General features: G+C 50.7%; 2 protein-coding genes across 2 annotated transcripts; both read left to right on the plus strand.

The window, feature by feature from the left end:
* Positions 1 to 2,981: 2,981 nt before the first annotated feature.
* Apoc1 (apolipoprotein C1) lies at positions 2,982 to 6,799 on the plus strand. Its single transcript, XM_032894280.1, has 5 exons — positions 2,982 to 3,083; positions 3,607 to 3,651; positions 3,772 to 3,847; positions 4,189 to 4,336; positions 6,647 to 6,799. Exons 3-5 carry the CDS (start codon positions 3,790 to 3,792, stop codon positions 6,705 to 6,707), a joined length of 267 nt encoding a protein of 88 aa, XP_032750171.1. The 5' UTR covers positions 2,982 to 3,083; positions 3,607 to 3,651; positions 3,772 to 3,789; the 3' UTR covers positions 6,708 to 6,799.
* Positions 6,800 to 13,967: 7,168 nt separating this feature from the next.
* On the plus strand, positions 13,968 to 18,073 carry Apoc4 (apolipoprotein C4). Its single transcript, XM_032894272.1, has 3 exons — positions 13,968 to 14,121; positions 17,183 to 17,315; positions 17,852 to 18,073. Exons 1-3 carry the CDS (start codon positions 14,046 to 14,048, stop codon positions 18,015 to 18,017), a joined length of 375 nt encoding a protein of 124 aa, XP_032750163.1. The 5' UTR covers positions 13,968 to 14,045; the 3' UTR covers positions 18,018 to 18,073.
* The last annotated feature ends 1,264 nt before the right edge of the window (positions 18,074 to 19,337 follow it).

The following is a 19,337-nucleotide window of genomic DNA, read 5'->3' on the forward strand; positions in this document are numbered from 1 at the left end:
TGTGAGTGATTCCACACAGCTTCAGCCTCAGTTTATCGTTTCTGCCTGACATAGCACACATTCCGTGGCCTTGTCTGTAGAAGGAGGTCATGTGCTTTATTTCAAGTCTAGTTTGGTCTGCTCTGCTTTGGTTTTGCAGTAATAGAGATTAAACCTAAGAGCTAGCAACGCCAAAGGACAAGTGACCTCTGAGCCCCGCCCGCAACCCTTCACCGGGCAGTTCTACCTTCCACTGAGCCACGCCCCCAGTCCTTCACTGGGGGGATTCTAGGGAGGGGCTTTACCACTGAACCACGCCTCTAGATCCTCACTCGGGGGATTCTAGTAGGGGTTCTATCACCGAGCCACGCCCGCACCCATCACTTGGGGATTGTATCTACCACTGAGCCACACCTCCAACCCCTCAATGGGGAATTCTACCATGAGCCACGCCCCCAGCCCCACTGAGCTACGCCCACAGCCTTGGGGCGGGGGGGGGGTGCGATTCTAGGCAGGGGCTCTTTTGTTTAGGTATATCCACGCTTTTTAGTCTGAAATAGCATCTTAACTGATTCCTCCTTGCATTCACTCCAGCCTAGTTGAATCTTTGAATCTTTGTCTTCAATCTCCGTAGGAACTGAGAAAGGTGTGTACCACTTTATGTCTGTCTGTTGGGCTATCTTTCCCAACTTAAACACCCGCTCCTCAGCTATGCCATGAATCAACATGTAAGAGACCAGAGTCGCCGGGCGGTGTTTACTTTTCTCTTTGTCTTATTCCTCCTCGGCTCTAGTCTTATCTGGTACACTCTCCTTGCTTTGTCTCTTCTAGGCTTCCCTTTGGGGCTTCCTGTTTTCCTGATCTTCTGTTATCTCACTCTCCTGCGGTTTCTTTCGCTCTGGGCCTTTGCTTGGCCCTTTCTATGCGGTGGCGCTTGGAGCCTCAGCCTTTCTCATTTACTCTGAAGTTAGCTTGCTGGGTCTTTACTCCCTCTAGGTCATAGGGAGTCAGCCCCACATTTTCTCCCCTGCCTGCCTTTTGACTTTCCCAGCAAGTGTATGGGGAGTGAGTTCAGGCTGGGAACACAAACCCATTCTTCCCATATCCTGGCACTCAAAGGGGTCGTGGCAGGAGCTGGAGAGCCCCTGGCTGGCTTCCCCTCACACCCCCTCAGTTCTCAGGGACCCAGCAGGGCTCCCACCAACCTGGGCAGGCTAGGGCTTGAGCCCGTGTCTTGGGTTAGGCCAAGGCTTCAGAATTCAACTGCCTCTGGCACACCCTGAGCCTGCAGCTTTTCCTGGCACCAAATTCAGCATTATCTGGAGGCAGGCACCACTCCCACAGATGATTCATCAGGCCAGTGAGAAGATGGGTCAGTGGGCTGAGTGGCAGGGCCGGACACAGCCACACTTCATGCCCAAGGGCCAGGAACACACCCCCAGAGCCTCATTACCCTCAAATATCAAGATGAGGGGAGAGTACAGAGGCATGTCTCCCTCTGAAGACCTGAATTATTGTGATGGTATTTGAACCACGCTGGCCTTGAACTCTGAACCCATCCCCAATGGCTGGTATTACAGGCTCCTGCCACCAGGCCTAGCTGAGAGCTCAACTTCTGAATTCTACAGAAGAGATTTTGTTTTTATTGGTTTGAAATAAGGCCTCCAGGACCGGGAGCTACTCTCTTGCCAACTTCCTGTAGAACCAAGGTGACCTTGAACTTGTGGTCTCCCGGTCTCCGGAGTCCTCCGGGCTGGGTAGACAATGGGTGATCCTAACGCCCAGTTTTAGGTGGTGCCGGACGGATAGCACCCAGGAATTCCTGCATGCTAGGCAAGTAAACAACCATCGGAGCCACATCCTCCTCAACCCTTTGTTGGTGGTGGTTTTTAATCCAGATCTCATGGGAGCCCATGCTGGCCTCTAACTCACTCTCTAACCAAGACTATCCCTGGTCTTCCTAACTCTACCTAACAAGTGATAGTGGGATACAGAGATGTACAGCCAAGAGCAGAACCTTACTTCTAAACAATGGAGCAGCCCCACCTCCCTATAGGCAGACCTAGAGGTGGGACAAGGACCCCAGAAAGACATTAGAGAACCAGGATTGTGGAGGGAGCCATGGAGTACTGGGCTGATCCTACTGAAAATCAGAGAGTCATGGGGGAGCCCGGTGGTAAGTGGCTCATACATTTAATCCCAGCAGGCAGACCTTTAAGTTCAAGGCCAGCCTGACAGACAGGAGAGCCAGGGCTACACAGAGAAACCCTATCTTGACAAAACAAGAAGAAAAAAAAAATCAGAGTTGAACGACTAGTAATTTAATGACCTTAGCTGTGCTCCTATTACCCTACCTGTGGTACAGGAAGCTCTCGTTACTAAGAGAAAGGACATAGGAAGCACCGGGCAGAGTAAGGGGGACATCTGTTACATTATTCAGATGGGTGCTTGAGGATTGAGCAGGACTCCTTTCAAGAAGCAAGAGGGTCAGGCCTGGCGCCCACAGGGACTGGAAGCTGTGAGCTGGCCCCAGAGATGTTGCAACCCGGCCAGGGTCGAATCTGTTCTACCCCTTTCACAACCATCCCCCTGTTGTGCCCCCATCCTCCCACCCCCAGCTGACACGTGGGTTGCAGGGGCACCAGGCCAGCCAACCTAGAGTCTGGGCCTCTTAGCCACCAGCTGCCAGGGGGTCACTGGCGGTCATTGACAGCTCTGGAGGGAGGGAAGGGCCTTGGACTCTAGCCTGAGAGAAAGGATGTGGTGGAGGGAGGGGGCGGGGAAGCAGGCTTCAGATCTGGAGGGGCCTAGGAGGCCCAACAAGAGCTAATAGTGTTGGGGAGGGGAGTGAGGGTTGTGCTGGTTCGGGGGCACTGTGGAGCTTTGCAAGCTGAGAGGCTCTGCAGTTTTGACTAGCTAAAGAGGCAACTTGTAAAGAAGGGAGATGACGGTTGTCAAAGACCCCAGAGAGCATCAAAAGAGGTCTGAGGGTTTCCAGGTGAAGGAAACCAGAGCCCAGCATCCAGGACAGAGAGTGTGAGCTGAGGCTTCTGGACAAGGACAGGGTAGAGAAGAGCTAACCTGAGGGTGCAGTGTGAGCTAGGGTAAGATTTGGGGGTTTGGGGGGAGTTGTTTGTAAGACACACATCCCACCAAGGTGGAACAACCTCAGAGAGAGTGTGAGTAGGTAGAGCAGCCAAGGCTGGGTGAAGATCAGTGAGATTTGGAAGTGAGGGTGCTGACCAGTGAGGAGCCTTAGGCCTAAAAAAATGCTTGGACCGGGATCTGGCTCCCAGTATCCACCAGTATGGCAGAACAGGATGGGTCGGTTGTGTTGGTGCCTGTAATCCCAGCACTCACTAGAGAGGCAGAGGCAGGAGGATCACAAATTCCAGGCCAGCCAAAATTCTGTTAATAAAAAAGTAAAAAAAGGAGGGGTTGGGGATTTAGCTCAGTGGTAGAGTGCTTGCCTAGGCGCAAGGCCCTGGGTTGGTCCCCAGCTCCGAAAAAAAAGAACAAAAAAAAAAAAAGTAAAAAAGGAGGTGGGCACAGAGACAAGGGGGAGGCTCAAGGGGAGGGCGATCAGCCTGCTCCGCCCCCTCCCCAACCGGTTAAACCTCTGTGCAGGATCCTCCCACCCCTGCGGGCCTCCTGAGAGAACCTTAGATCCAGGTTAGTGCCTGGGAAAGTGTTCCCCACTTCCCACAGATAAGGGATTGGGGTGGTGGGATCATGGTGGTGGGAGGTGGTGGATACTAGTGATGCCCCCTATCCTCGCGCATCTGCCTCCAGGGTGCCCCTCCAGCCAGGATGAGGCTCTTCATCGCACTTCCTGTCCTGATCATGGTCGTGGCCATGGCTTTGGAAGGTAAGAGGCTTGGAAGTCTGAAGTTGGTCTTGGGCCTATGGCCCAGGCTTAGAGGACTCTTGAGGGAGAGCTCTGAGGTCCCTTTCTATGTCACCATTCCACTACCGCCCTCCAATCGTCCCCCAACCCACTGACCAGGTGCCTTATTTTTCTATCAAGGTGGGTGCTGCAGGAGGCAAGTCTGTCCAGAAAAGACCTTAGTAACCAGTGACCCTTTGGGATTGGCTAATCTTCCTAGAAGGGGCAGCGCATAAAAACAAGGAGGTGGGCAGTGCAGTAAAAATAAGTCTCCAATACTCTCCCCCATGCTAACGGGTTTGCTTACAACCATCTCGCTGCAGGCCCAGCCCCCGCCCAGGCGGCCCCTGACTTTTCCAGCGCAATGGAGAGCTTACCGGATAAACTGAAAGAGTTTGGGAACACTTTGGAAGATAAGGCCCGGGCAGCCATTGAGCATATCAAACAGAAGGAAATTATGACCAAGACTCGGTTAGGACCTTTCAGGGCACGGGCGGATGTTCTCTTTCTTTCTGTGTGTGTGTGTGTGTGTGTGTGTGTGTGTGTGTGTGTGTGTGTGTGTCCCGTCCCAACACTGACACAATGTGGAAACAGCACCAGAGTGATTGACGCCTAGTAACACCTAGTTGTCTGTCTGTTAGAGATGATTGTAGTGACTGGTTAGGATAGACCTTGTCCCTTCCCTGTGTACTCTTGAGACAGGACATGACTTTGATCCCCTGGGACAGAGAAAGAATGTAGGAGAGTTGGGGCAGGGTCACAGCCAGAGTTGTGCAGGCCGCAGCTCTGCAGTTTAGACTGGCCAAAGAGAGATTAGGGCTGGCTAAGATCCCAGCAGCCAGGCTGTGGTGTTGCACACCTTTAATCCCAGCACTCGAAAGGCAGAGGCAGGCAGATCTCTTGAGTTTGAGGCCAGCCTGGTCTACAGAGCTAGGTTTAGGATAGCCAGGGCTATACAGAGAAGCCCTGTCTCAAACAAACAAACAAACAAAAAAGGCCCCGGCAAATTGGGAGGCTAAGGAAAAGAATCAGGAGTTTGAGACTAGCCTGGGCTACAGGGCAAGCCTCTGACTAAAAATGAGGAAAACAAAAAAACAAACGAAAAAGCAGGAGGTGAAGACAGACACCCCAAGAGGCGCTTGGTATGTTGTAAACAGGTTGGTTAGCCAATTTGGCAAGTAGACAAGTTAAAGGTCTGATTCTGATTACGAATATCCAGCCAGACTTAAACTTGGCCAGGAAGTGCAAAGGCCCTGAGGCGGGAAGATCTGTAGATAAGAGAGAATGGCCTTCTAGACAAGGGCTTAGAACTCAGGCCAAGGACAGGCCAGAATGAGTGGAGACAGCTTGGGCAAGCACAGGCGAGAGAAGGAGAGGGTGGGAAGCAGGAGATGGCAAGGCTTCTGAGGTGCAGCTGCACATGTTTTTAATCTCAGCAAGAAAGAAAAACAAACAAGCTTTAAAAAAAAAAAACTTAAAAAAAAAAGTAGGAGGAGGAGGAGGGGAAGGAGGAGGGAGACTGAGGAAAGAGCAAAGATCATTCAGTGCCTAAAATGCCTGTGAGGATCTGAAGTTGATACCCAGAATCTACATCTTAAAGTTAGTCACAGGGTTCAGTTAAGAGAGCACGTGCTGCTCTTGCAGAGGACCAGGGTTCTGTGTCTCCCCCACACTCACCTATGTCAGCACAGCTCACTGTGGCCTGTAACTCCAGCTCCGAGGACTCCAGTCCCCTCTCCTGGACCTGCAGGCACCAGAGCACAGATACAGGAACAAAACAAGACTTCAAGGGAATGTATAAGTGCCAGCCAGTGTGGTGCATGCCTTTAACCCAGCACCCCGGAGGCAGAGGCAGGCGGATCTCTGAGTTCAAGGATACAGAGTTAGTTAGAGGTAGCCAGGGCTATGCAGAGAAACCCTGTGTCAAAACAAAACAAAATCGTGAGAGAAGTATGGTGCTGCATGCTTTTAACCCCACTGATGGGGAGGACAGAGAGAACCCTGGCTTCAGCTAGGACAGACAGATGGACCCTGGGGTAAGCTGGCCAGCTGGCTGGCTATGCTAGGAGCGTGGATCAGGGACATAGCTGAGGAAGACCTGAGGTTGTCCTTCATCCTCTATAGTCACCTGCTAGCTACCTCCCCATAGTGGCTGGCTTTGGAAGCCAGGTCAAGATGAAGTTCTTTGAGTTTTTGTTTCACAGTGCCCCATCTGGGCTGGGGATGTCACTCAGTGGGTAGAGCGCTTGCCTTGAGTGCTCCAAACCCTACAGTTTGGTCCCCAACACCAGCATTTGAGGGATGCAGACAGGAGGATTGGAAGTTCAAGGTCATCATCGGTCATCATCCTTAGCTACATATCAAGGTTAAGGCTAGCCTGAGCTATATGAGACCCTGTCTCTAAAACCCCACACACAAATTCTCTGGTCTGTGTGAGGGAACTTACCAGAGGTTTTCATCCCACAGACAGTATGAAGGGAGATAAAGAAAGGAACAAGGGCTGGAGAGATGGCTCAGTGATTAAGAGCACTGACTGCTCTTCTAGAGGTCCTGAGTTCAGTTCCCAGCAACCACATGGTGGCTCACAACCATCTGTGATGGGATCCGATGTTTCTGACGTCAGCTACAGTGTACTCATAAAAATAAACCTTTAAAAGAGAGAGGGAGAGACAGAGGGAGGGAGAGGGACGGAGGGAGGAACAGGAAGGGGGTGGGAAGCACAGCTCTGGGTCCCTTGGAGGGTACAGTAAGCACTGACCCTGCCCCCATCTCTCTCCAAAGGAACTGGTTTTCAGAGACGCTCAACAAAATGAAGGAGAAATTAAAAACCACATTTGCCTGAGTGCCTGGCGAGCCACCTCGCAGCAGCAAAGAGGGCCACGTGACGGGTCAGGTCCCTCTTCAAATACCAATAAAAAACTTGTAGAGAACAAATGCTTCCTGAAGTGCTTTGACTCGGGTGGGAGCTGAGGGAGAAGGTGGAGACTGGGTCCCTCTGCCGTTTGTTTATGCATTTTATGTGTGTGGGTGCTTTGCATATACCACAGTGCGCACAGAAGCCAGGAGAGAACCTTCTGAAACTGGAGAAAGTTGTGAGCTGCCGAGTGGGTGCTGGGAATGGAACCCGGGTCCTCCGGAAGAGCAGCCAGTGCTCTCAAGGGCTCAGCCATCTCTCCCGCTCCCCACGCCTGTCTGTATCGTTCCACGCTATGGCTCTCCAAGAATCTTTTTTTTTTTTTTTTTTTTTTTTCGGATCTGGGGACCCAACCCAGGGCCTTGTGCTTCCTAGGTAAGCGCTCTACCACTGAGCTAAATCCCCAGCCCCCCGAAGAATCTTCTTGAGAAGCCTATTAACGTCCTGAAAGCATTGAGGACACAGGATGGACAGGACGGGCATAGGAGGGAACCAGAAAGATAGTACTCACCTATAGTATAGAGCTTAGTACCCATGGCCCCTTCTCCAGGAAATCCTCCCAGGCTAGCTTCTCCATTGCAGCTTTGCCAACTCTCCCTACTCACCTTCTTGGAACTGTCACCATGAGGCCCCAGATAACAGGGCCAAGACTGTTGTCACCGGAGGCTCTACATTCATTTCAGCGGACCGCAGTGCCAGTGTTGAACAACATTTGTTCAAAGCAATGATTGCTTAATTTAAGAACATCAGATGTTTTGGCTTTGGGGTGCCTTGTTTTGTTTGCTTTGGTTTTTTGAGAAGGGGTTTCAATAATTGGCTCTGGATGGCTTTACAGACCAGGTAAGCCTCACACCAGAGCATCCTGCCTCAGTCTTCTCAGCCTCCAGAGTTTTGTGACTCTTGGTATGTGCCACCATGCTGGGCCTAATTGTCTTTTCTTTTCATTATTGTTTAGTTATTAAGGCAGGACCTGGCTGCCCTAGAACTTCTGTAAACCAGGCTGGCCTATACCATCTACCTCTGCCTCCTGAGTACTAGGATGAAAGGAGTGTGCCACCACTGCCTGGCATTAGGCCTGCCTTAGCACACTGCATTCCCACAAAACCCAGGGCCTGACCTGTGCCCTGGGTTACTCTACCACTGAGCCACGCCCCCAGCCCCTCACTGGGGGATTCTAGGCAGGGGCTCTACCACTGAGCCACGCCCCCAGCCCCTCCCTAGGGGATTCTAGGCAGGGGCTCTACCACTGAGCCACGCCCCCAGCCCCTCACTGGGGGATTCTATGCAGGGGCTCTACCACTGAGCCACGCCCCCAGCCCCTCCCTAGGGGATTCTAGGCAGGGGCTCTACCACTGAGCCACACCCCCAGCCCCTCATTGGGGGATTCTAGGCAGGGCTCTACCACTGAGCCATGCCCCAGCCCCTCACTGGGGGATTCTAGGCAGGGGTTCTAACCACTGAGCCATGCCCCCCAGCCCCTCACTGGGGGATTCTAGGCAGGGGCTCTACCACTGAGCCACACCACCAGGCCCTCACTGAGGAATTCTTTCCTACCTCATTTCTTTTCTCACTTTTGAGGCTGGGTCTTGCTCTATATTTCCTACATAAACCAGTCTGGTCTTGAACTCACAGCGATCCCCCTGATTCTCCCACCCCAAGTGCTGGGATTAAAGGTGTGTGCCGCCACCTCTAACTGTTTGAACATACTTTAAAAAAAAAAAAGAAACTCTGCTAATTAAGGTTGAAGGCCACTATGACAGGACAGCCTGTGGGCTCAGTGCCATATGGGAGACACTCTTCGTTAGCCAGCCTTCTCCTGCTCTGACCTTGTCTGGGGAATTCTAAGCCCCCACACTTGCCTCTACCTGAAGAATTTCACACGACCTCAGTGACATTAGAGGATTAATTTCCTTTTTCCTGACAAAACCTGTTGAGTCAGCAGCTGAGATTCCTAAAATGCTTCCCCATGCCAATGAGGCATTTCAGAATCCTAAGCCCCAAGCCCTCTGCCCAACCTGGGTGTCCCTGCTCTCAGTCCCCCAAAATTGTAAGCCTTCAATCATGTAAAGTTGTTCTGTCTGCTGACAGCATGTCTGCTGTGGTCTTTCACCTTATCTTCTCACAGGGCTTCTGAACCCTCCCCACCTCATCCCCCTACCCCACTCGACATCTTCTACTCCCTTTTCCCTTGTAGATTGTATCAGCTGACGAATCACAAGGGCGGGGACACCCACCTAACTTACTTTATTGTGTGTGTGTGTGACTGTGCGAGTGTGCGTGCTCCTCAAAGAATGTGTTGAGGTCAAAGGACAACTTGCCTGAGTTGCTTCTCTAGGATCTGGGGATTGAGCTCAGGTCGTGGGTCTTGGCGGCAAGTGCCTTTATCAGGTGGGCTGGAGAGATGGCTCAGTGGTTAAGGGCATGTCCTGACGTCAGTTCCAAGCATCCATACGGGGCAGATCCCAACTATCTACAACTCCAGCTTCCACAGGGACACATATGTACAACACCCTCACAGCATATATGCATAACTAATTACGTTTATTTTTTAGTTTTAGCATTAGTTTTTAGTTTTTTTGAGATAGGGTTTCTCCATGTAGTCCTGGCTGTCCCGAAACTCACTCTGTAGACCAGGCTGGCCTTGAACTCAAAGAGATTTGCTCACCTCTGCCTCCTGAGTGCTGGGATTAAAGGTGTGTGCCACCACCACTCCACTACATAATTTCTAAAAGATTTTTTTTAATATTTATTTTTTTGATACAGTTTCATGTAGCCTAGGCCAGCCTCAAACTTGGAAGATGGTAAACCATGCATCTTCCTCCCTCCACCAACCAAATCCTGAGTTACAGACTTCTGTCACCATGCCTATGCAATGCTAGAGACAGAACTCCGGACACCATGTGTATGTGTGTGGTGAAGGGCTCTACCCATTGAGCAACACATCCTCAGCCTCTCTTTCACTCCAAATTTCCTTGCCAGAGCCCCAAGCATCCATCTGGAGAAGTGAGCAGACGGGTGGAAGATGGGCGGTGGCAGAGGGAGGATGTTAGGGGGTTTTGGGGGTTGGGGGATTGGGGGGTGAGCAGCATGAGTAGGGACTCTCAATCCCAACAAGATCACTGGGAGAGGAAAGAGGAGATTAGACACCTGGGAGGTTGACTGAGGATCACCAGGAGCTGGAGACCAGCCTGGCTACAATGTAACTGTCTCAAAAACAAAAAGACAAAGGAGAGTTAGCGTTAATTCCCCTGGCGCTCTTGATGACTTAGCCAGTTCAGATCTCAGGGACTCTCCCAAAACCTCAGACATCTGCCAGGGTGACAGGATCCCCAACCCGTCCCAGTCTCCTGACTGATCCTTCTTCTCCCCCCCCCCAGCTCCCTCCCTGGAACACTTGTTTTTCAGTTGTCCCTGATGTCCACCCTAAACGACCTTCAGTCTGTCCCTGTCCCCAGGATGAGCAAACATTGCAGGCAAACAGCCCACAGCCACCCTGTATGCTGACTTTGACTTAAGGGCAAAGGACAGAGACCTCCCCCAGCTCCAGCCCCAGCCCCCTACCTTAGCCTCCCTCTTGGGCTGTACACATTGCATGGGGAAGGTCACAGGCTGTCCCAGCATGGTGAAATAGCGAGAGACAACTAGATTCAGACGGAGACCCCACCACCAGCTACTGTCTCAGTTTCCTCATTTGTGAAAAAAGAATACTAGGTAGGGACGTGGCTCAGTGGTAGAGCACCTACCCAGAATCCCCCAGTGAGGGGCTGGGGGCGTGGCTCAGTGGTAGAGCACCTACCCAGAATCCCCCAGTGAAGGGCTGGTGATGTGGCTCAGTAGTAGTGCTCCTGCCCAGACAAAAAGCCCTCTCTGTTCAATTCCCATCCATAGGAAAAAATCCTAACCATTGGAGAACACCAGAGCAGCTCCCTCTGGGCCTTGAGCACAGTGTGTAGGGAAGCACACACCAAATGAAGACCATCATACATGGGCTAGTTGATGGAGTACTTGCTAACTTGCACTTAGCCCTGCATTCGATCCCCAACTGTGCATCAAATTCAGTGGTGGCGAAGGCCAATGATCCCAACACTGGGAAGGCAGACACAAAAGTGTTCACAGTTGGGGTTGGGGATTTAGCTCAGCGGTAGAGCACTTGCCTAGCAAGCGCAAGGCCCTGGGTTCGGTCCCCAGCTCCGAAAAAAGGAAAAAAGAAGATAAAAAAAAGTGTTCACAGTTCTAGGCATGCAGGGCTTCATCAGGAAAGGAGAACCTGTATTTAAAAGTACAAAAGCTAGTGTGGAGATTTCCAGCAAGACCCCTGCCTCTGCTTCCTGTGTGCTGGAACTAAAGGCCTGTGCCACCATGTCTGATAATTTTTTGTTGCTGCTCTTCTCAAAGATACGGTTTCTCCATGGCCACAGTGGCCTGGAGCTCTGTAGACCAGGTTGGTCTTGAACTCACAATGATCCATCTGCCTCTCCCTCTGGAGTGCTGGGGTTAAAGACATGTGCCACTATACTTGGTTTAAAATCTTTTTTTTTTTTTTTCAAAAATGAAAAAATAAATAGCAACTGAGCATTACCTCTTGGAATGCCTTGGCCTGTCTCAGGCTTGGGAACGGTAAATCAGCAAGTCACATTTTAGTGTGAAATAATCAGCCCGCAGAGGGTCGGCAACCTGCACGTAGTCTCAATGCTGAAAAGAGATGGAGTTTGGCTATAAACTCCACCTCCCTCCAGAGTTTCTGGGGAGTAGGGTCTTCCTAAGTCACCCAGGCTAACTCAATAATCTTCCTGCTTCAGCTTCTCAAGTTCTGCGGTCCCTGACATGTGCCTCCCGCCCCATGACCATGTCCAGCAAGAGGTCTTTTTTCATAACCAGACATAGGAGATCTATGGTTTGTTGGTTTGCGCTTCTGTTTTTCTTTTTCTGATGTGGAAAATCAAAACAAAACCACAGAACATAAAATTTACCATTTCAGCCAGTTTCGGGTGTCTGGGTCAGCAGTGTTGAGACATTTACATGGTTGTGCAACAGACCCCAAAATCTATTCCTAAAATGTTTTGCATCATGACAAGCAGCAGCTCTGTGTGGGTTTTTTTTTTTTTTTTTCTGTCAGCGAGAAATCAACACGTGAGGAACCCTATGATATCAGTATGATGGCTCAGCCCTCCTCAGTCATCTGGGGAAAGGGTCACTCTGCAGTTGCTCCCACTGCAGCTAAAAGACCATCAGTACACACACACACACACACACACACACACACACACACACACACACACACACAATTTGTATTTCATGTGCATTGGTGTTTTACCTGCATGTATGTTTGTGTGAAGGTGTCAGACCCTCTGAAACCAGAGTTACAGGCAGTTTCAAGCTGCCACAAAGGTACTGGGAATTGAACCCGGGTCCTCTGGAGAAGGAGCCGGTGTTCTTGACCTCTGAGCCATCTCTCCACCCTACCCCACCTCATCAGGGATTTGCTGCATGGAAACAGAGTGTGCTAGCCATGTGGGCACTGGGTGTCATCCCAGCCCTGGGAAGGCAGAGGCAGAGACATCAGAAATTCAAGGCCAGTCAAGGTGGTCCTGAGTTTAAGTCTCAGTAAACAATATGCAACCACGGGGTACCGGTAACATTTCAGTGTCAGAGGAGTAGTACTGTCTAAACATTCATTTGGTAAAATTCCCAAATCTTGCATGGAACATGTTTAAATTAATTTTTCCCATTAATGTGGTTGACTCTTGACACTGTAGATCTCAAGAGCCTGAGGCTAAAGGGTTATGAGTTCATAGCTGTCATGAGCTGTATAACAAGACCTTGACTCATGAGAGAGGGAGAGAGACCGAGAGAGAGGAGGAAGGAAGAGGAGAAGGAAGAGGAGGCAGCGGTGGCAGCCTCAAGATTACCTGAGACGAAGCCGGACTACCAGAGTTTGCTCTCTGGGATCCACAGTAGAAGGAGAGAAGCAACTCCTGAAAGTTGAAGTTGTCCTCTAACCTCCACTCATGTTCCATGGCATGGGCACACCCATAAACACAGACATAGACACACACATACAGACACATACAAACACAGACACAAAGACACATACACACAGACACCTACACACAGAGACACACACACACACATAAAATAAATAACATAATTAAAAAAGCATTAAAGAGGGCTGGAGAGATGGTTCAGTGGTTAAAAGCATGACTGCTCTTCCAGAGGTCCTGAGTTCAATTCCCAGCAACCACATGGTGGCTCACAACCATCTGTAATGGGATCTGATACCCTCTTCTGGTGTGTCTGAAGTCAGCTACAGTGTACTTATATATAATAAATAAATAAATCTTGAAAAAAAAAAAGGCATTAAAGGAAGAGCTAGAGAGATGGCTCAGCAGTTAGGAGTCCTTCCCACACTGCCTGGGGACCTGAAATTGACTCCTAGCTCCCACATCAGGAAGGTCACACCCAGCTCCAAGGGATCTGATACATCCACTCTAGCCCCTGTGGACACCTGCACTCATGTGCACCTACCCTGACACAGACAGACACACATACACATAAATAAAAATACATTTTTTTAGGGTTAAAGAGATGGCTCAGTGGTTAACAGGACTGCTCTTCCAGAGGTCCTGAGTTCAATTCCCAGCCACCACGTGGTGGCTCACAACCATCTGTAATGGGATCTGACGCCCTCTTCTGGCCTGTCTGAAGACAGCGACAGTGAGTTTATATATAAAATAAATAAATAATTCTTTTAAAAAATACATTTTTTAAATGTTAGCTAGAAGAACTCAAAATCCAAGTCACATGGCTACACAATGAATTCCAGGCCAGCCTTGAGACCCCCTCACACACACCAATCTCTTTTTTTTTTTTCAGAGCTGGGGACGGAACCCAGGGCCTTGCGCTTGCTAGGCAAGCGCTCTACCACTGAGCTAAGTCCCCAACCCCCCAATCTCTCAAAGTGTGGATTATGGGCTCATTTCTCAAAGGAAGAAACCGAGTCCAGGAAAACTGGTGGCGTGTGGAGTCAGTGTTGGGGCTTCCTGTCTCCTCTGAGGCCAGAGCTGCACTCTGTATAGGAAAGGGGGAGGCAGGCAAGAGTGGGCAGAGCCTCTGCCTCTCACAGTCACTGGCCCCATCGCTTTGAAGTCCTGCCAAGGGGATTGGGGAGGTCACAAGGGGAGGGCTCTTCCCAGTGTTGCCTGTCCGTTCCCGGTGTGAAGAGTGGAGTACAGAGGGACAGGGACACAGAGGCCCAAGTCCCCAGAAATGTCCCTGCTGAGATGCAGGCAGCAGACCCTGCCATCACTCTGCCTCTCTGTGCTGTTCCTGGCCTGCTTTGTAGGTGAGGAGTTGAGGGGGACTGCTGGGGGGGCGGGGTGTTCCCTGGATGGGGCACAGATGTGGCTTCATCAGTAGGCCAGTAGCCATGTAAGAGGAGCGCAACACACACATGCACATGCACAGCACACGTGCACACACACACACACACACACACACACACACACACACACACACACACACACACACACACACACGGTCTCATGTAGCCCGGGTTGGCTTTGAACTCCAGATACTGCTAAGGATGATCTTGAATTCTGAATATTCCTTTCTCCACACCCACACCTCCATCCCCCCCCACCCCTCACCCCATCCCCCCCCCCCAATGTGTGCTCAGCCTGGGCATGCCCCACCACTAGTGGCTTATGTGATGGTGGCATCAAAATCAGGGCCTTGTATATTCAAAGGAAGAACTCCCAGTGAAGCCTTCTCCTCTGCCCTTTGGCCCCAGCTGCAGTTGTCCCACCATGGGATACCATTTATTTGTGGGTGTGTTGCTGTCTGTAGTTTTTTCAGTTTTATTTTGTTTTGAGACAGGGTCTCAGGTGGCCCAGGCTGGTCTTGAACTCCTGATCTTCCTGATTCTATCTCCTAATCACCAGAATCACAATCGGGCAAAGCTTCCTGGGTGGGCATGTGTGTGCTTGCTCTCTACAGTACATGTCTGAAAAGTTCTAAGTGTGTGGCTACCCAGGACGCTGTCTCTCTGCATGCGTGCTAGCACATAGCTTTGTGTTTTGTTCCTGCAGTCAAAATTGTATCTCAAAAGCAGACAACATTGGTGTGGATCTGTAATCCCAACTCTTCGAAGGCCGAGGCAGGAGGATTGCAGACCGAGGGTCCTCCTGACAGTTGAGAGACACTCAGATCTTTTTTCGTTTTGTTTGTTTGCTTTTTAATTATTTATTTATTTGATGTGTATGAGTGCACTGTCGCTGTCTTCAGACACACCAGATCCCATTACAGATGGTTGGGAGCCACCATGTGTTTGCTGGGAATTGAACTCACAACCTCTCAATGCTCTTAACCTCTGAGCCATCGGTCCAGCCCCGCCCCGACACTCAGTTTTTGAAAGTACAGAAAACTGGGACCCATGAGATGACTCAGTGGGTAAAGGTGTGTACCACAAATCCTGGAAGCAGAGGTTAGTGCCCGGAACCCACATGACGTCAGAAAGGAACAGGTTTCTGAAGGTTGTCCTCTGACCTCAACACCAGCGTCATGAGACACAGAGGACCTCACGCAGAAACATGCAGCACATACATACATAAATAATTTTTTAATTCCTCTTATTATTTTATTTTATTTTTGTTTTGTGTGCATTGGGGTCTTGCCTACACATTTGTCTGTGTGAGGGTGCCAGACCCCCTGGAACTAGGGTTACAGACAGTTGTGAGCTGTCATGGGGGGGCTGAGAATTGAACCCAGGTCCTCTGGAAAAGCAGTGAGTGCTGTTAAGCGGACAATGCTCTTTACAGCTGAGCTGCCTCTCCAGCCCTTTTTTCTTTTTAATTTTCAGACAGAACGGCCTGAGTGGTAAAGCACCTGCAAAGCATGCATGAGGCTTTTGGTTCAACATCCAGTAAAATAATTAATTAATTAAAATACAATCACCTAACGGGTCAGGTCTAAAAGGCACATGCATGCCAATTCTCAAGCGGGGGTCGCTGAGGCAAGGGGGCTTTGGAGGCCAGTATGGGCTACATAGGAAGATTCATCAACTAAAGAAAAAAATTGGGGAGCTCTGCAGTGGTGGTACACCCCCTTCAGTCCCAGCACTAGGAAGGAGGGGCAGAGAGATCTCTGCATGTTCGAGGCCAGCCTGGTCTACACAGTGAGTTCCAGGACAGCCAGGGCTACACAGAGAAACCCTGTCTTGAAAAACAAAAAGAAGGGCTGGAGAGATGGCTCAGTGGTTAAGAGCATTGACTGCTCTTCCAGAGGTCCTGAGTTCAATTCCCAGCAACCACATGGTGGCTCACAACCATCTGTAGTGAGATCTGATGCCCTCTTCTGGTGTGTCTGAAGAGATCAACGGTGTTTGTGCATAAAATAGTTAATAGGGGTTGGGGATTTAGCTCAGTGGTAGAGCGCTTGCCTAGCAAGCACAAGGCCCTGGGTTCGGTCCCTAGCTCCGAAAAAAAGAACCAAAAAAAAAATAGTTAATTAATTATTATTATTATTATTATTATTATTATTATTATTTTGGAGCTGAGGACCGAACCCAGGATCTTGCGATTGCTAGGCAAGTGGTCTACCCCACCCCAATTAATTAATTTTAAAAATGTTACCAAAGGGGTTGGGGATTTAGCTCAGTGGTAGCAAGTGCAAGGCCCTGGGTTTGGTCCCCAGCTCTGAAAAAAAGAAAAGAAAGAAAAAATGTTACCAAAAGACCAAACAACACAAGTATACACAAGTACTTGTGTGCCAGCTAGTATGTGGGAGTGAGTCTCTACCTTGGTGTGGTGTGTGTGTGTGTGTGTGTCTGTGTGTGTGTCCCAGAGGGGACATTGTCCATGGTAGAGGATAAATTACAGTGGGCTTTTGCTCCTCCTCGGTGCGTGGAGGAGGCAGCTAGTTTTGTGGGAAGGACTGGGAGGCAGGGGGTGTTCTGGGTCAGGGGCCCATCCTAGGTCAGGAGGGTTAGGTGGTTAGAGGAGAGAGGCACCAGGTGGGAAGTGAAGTTGCAGACTGAGCAGGAAAACTCTCAGGAGACAGAGACAAGGGAGGGGCCAGCGGTGAGGAAGAGACCGGATCAGATGGTGGAGAGAAGGCTGTGGTGTCGGAGGGCCTAATAGGCCAGGATGAGCAAGGCTGTGCAATATACCGGGCACGTTCCTGCTTACTTGTTCCTGTGTCATACAGTACCCTTCAGAAAGAGCATCGCTGTGCCCCCTTCTATAGGATGGGAAACTGAGTCTAGGACAGGCGAAGTCAGGTGTGGCTTGTAATAAGGGGTGACGTGGGTGTCTAAGTACAGAGATGAGCCCCCTGTCCCCAGGAGTAACATACAGGGAGAGAGGAATGGGGTTCTGAGATCTCAAGCTCCTCTGTGGTTCCCCCAGCATCCATGCCTACAGAAAGCCTGACCCCCACTCCTGGCCCCGAGAACAGCCGCTGGAGCCTGGTAAGAGCCAGGATGATGGAGATGGTGGAACCACTGGTGACCAGAACCAGGGACAGATGGCGGTGGTTCTGGTGAGAGAGTTCTTGTGCTCAGCTGGGAGGGGACACCAGAGTTAGAGAGGAGAGAAAGCCTGTGGCTAGACCCTGAGTCTGAGGGAAGAAGGCTGGGACCTGGACCCCTGGGTCTGAGGGAGGAGGGCTGGGGATCTGGACTCCTAGGTCTGAGGGAGGAGGGCTGGGGATCTGGACTCCTGGATCTGAGGGAGGAGGTCTGGGGATCTGGACGCCTGGGTCTGAGGGAGGAGGGCTGGGGATCTGGACTCCTGGGTCTGAGGGAGGAGGGATGGGAGTCTGGACTCCTGGATCTGAGGGAGGAGGGCTGGGGATCTGGACTCCTGGGTCTGAGGGGATCTGGATTCCTGGGTCTGAGGGAGGAGGGCTGGGGATCTGGACTCCTGGGTCTGAGGGAGGAGGGATGGGAGTCTGGACGCCTGGGTCTGAGGGAAGAGTACAAAGACTCTGGAGTCTTGAGTCTGAAAAGGTCAGAAGTAAATGGGCAATACGGCTGGAGTATCTGGTTTGTCATTTGAGATGTGCCCTTTACACAGGGGCCCCAGAGCTATCCAGGGCTTTGTGCAGACCTACTATGAAGATCACCTGAAAGACCTGGGTCCCCGAACTCAGGCCTGGCTGCAGAGCTCCAGAGACCACCTCCTAAACAAGACCCACAGCCTGTGTCCCAGACTGCTCTGCAGGGACTGGACTCAGGGTTAAAGTGCCACCACGTACCTCCCTCCCCTGGAACCCACAATAAAGGTGTTTGTTCTTGATCTGTGTCACCGGATACATAGCTCCTCTTGAGGCCAGAGGTCAACCTTCCGTCATATCTAGGAGTTAATAAGTGGAAAGCTGTCACCTGACTGGGGAGGACACAGGAAAGCTTTAGGGGAAGGGGCCAAAGTGATAACCCTCCCCCTGCCCACGGGTTCCGGCTTGAAGTGAACAGGAGACTTCCAGGCGCCAGCTCAGATTCAGGAGGCAAAGTCTTGGAGGCCGGCATAGGTCAGATAACCCACATCTTCACAATGCCCCTCTCTCCCTAGAGCATGCAGACCTTATACAAAATTCCAAGTGGGAGGTTGGGGATTTAGCTCAGTGGTAGAGCGCTTGCCTAGCAAGCGCAAGACCCTGGGTTCGGTCCCCAGCTCCAAAAAAAAAAAAAAAAAGAATTCCAAGTGGGTTCCGCAAACCCAGAAAGCCCTTCACAACACCCAAGCACACCGATCTCTCTCAGGAATTGGGGGATTGTCTCTCTTTTGTGGGAGACAGTGAGGAGAGGCTCTAGGGATGGAACCCAGGGCCTAATACATGCCAGGTAATACCCTATCACTGAGCCCCAGCCTCAGCCTTCCTTCCTTTTAAAATTACATTTATTGAGGGGATGACAAGGTAGCTGAGTGGTTAATGTAACAGACTGCTAATTATTACATTTATATGTGTGTGTGTGTGTGTGTGTGTGTGTGTGTGTGCCGTGTGTACATGTAGGAGTGAGAAGACAACCTTCAAGAGTTTGTTCTCGGGTTTGGGAATTTAGCTCAGTGGTAGAGCGCTTGCCTAGCAAGTGCAAGGCCCTGGGTTCAGTCCCCAGCTCCGAAAAAAAAAGGAGTTTGTTCTCTCCCATCACATGGGGGTCTGAACGCAGGTCAGTCTTGGTAGCAAGCTTTGTTACAGGGTGGGCCAGCTTCCCAGCTTCCTGGAACTTGCTGTGTAGACCAGGCTGGCCATGGTGGTACAAACCTTTAATGCCAGCACTTGGAAGACGAGGACACACTCAGCTACACAGAGCGTTCTAGGGGTAGCCTGAGCTACATGAGACCCCGTGTTTGAATAAAACCATAACAAACCTTTTCATTTTCAGATAGAAATCTTGCTAAGTTGCTCAGTGGTTCCTGGACTCACTCTGAATTCTTAATCCTCCTGCCTCAGCCTTCTGAAAAACCTTGAGATTACAGCCCTGTCCAGTTTATGGGTGGCTTCTCAAAGTGGGGCTCCCCTGCGGCTCGACCAGACAGGGAACGTCACTGGCCACTACTC

The sequence above is a fragment of the Rattus rattus genome, chromosome 2, assembly GCF_011064425.1.
Source record: "Rattus rattus isolate New Zealand chromosome 2, Rrattus_CSIRO_v1, whole genome shotgun sequence".
Taxonomy (NCBI): Eukaryota; Metazoa; Chordata; class Mammalia; order Rodentia; family Muridae; genus Rattus; species Rattus rattus.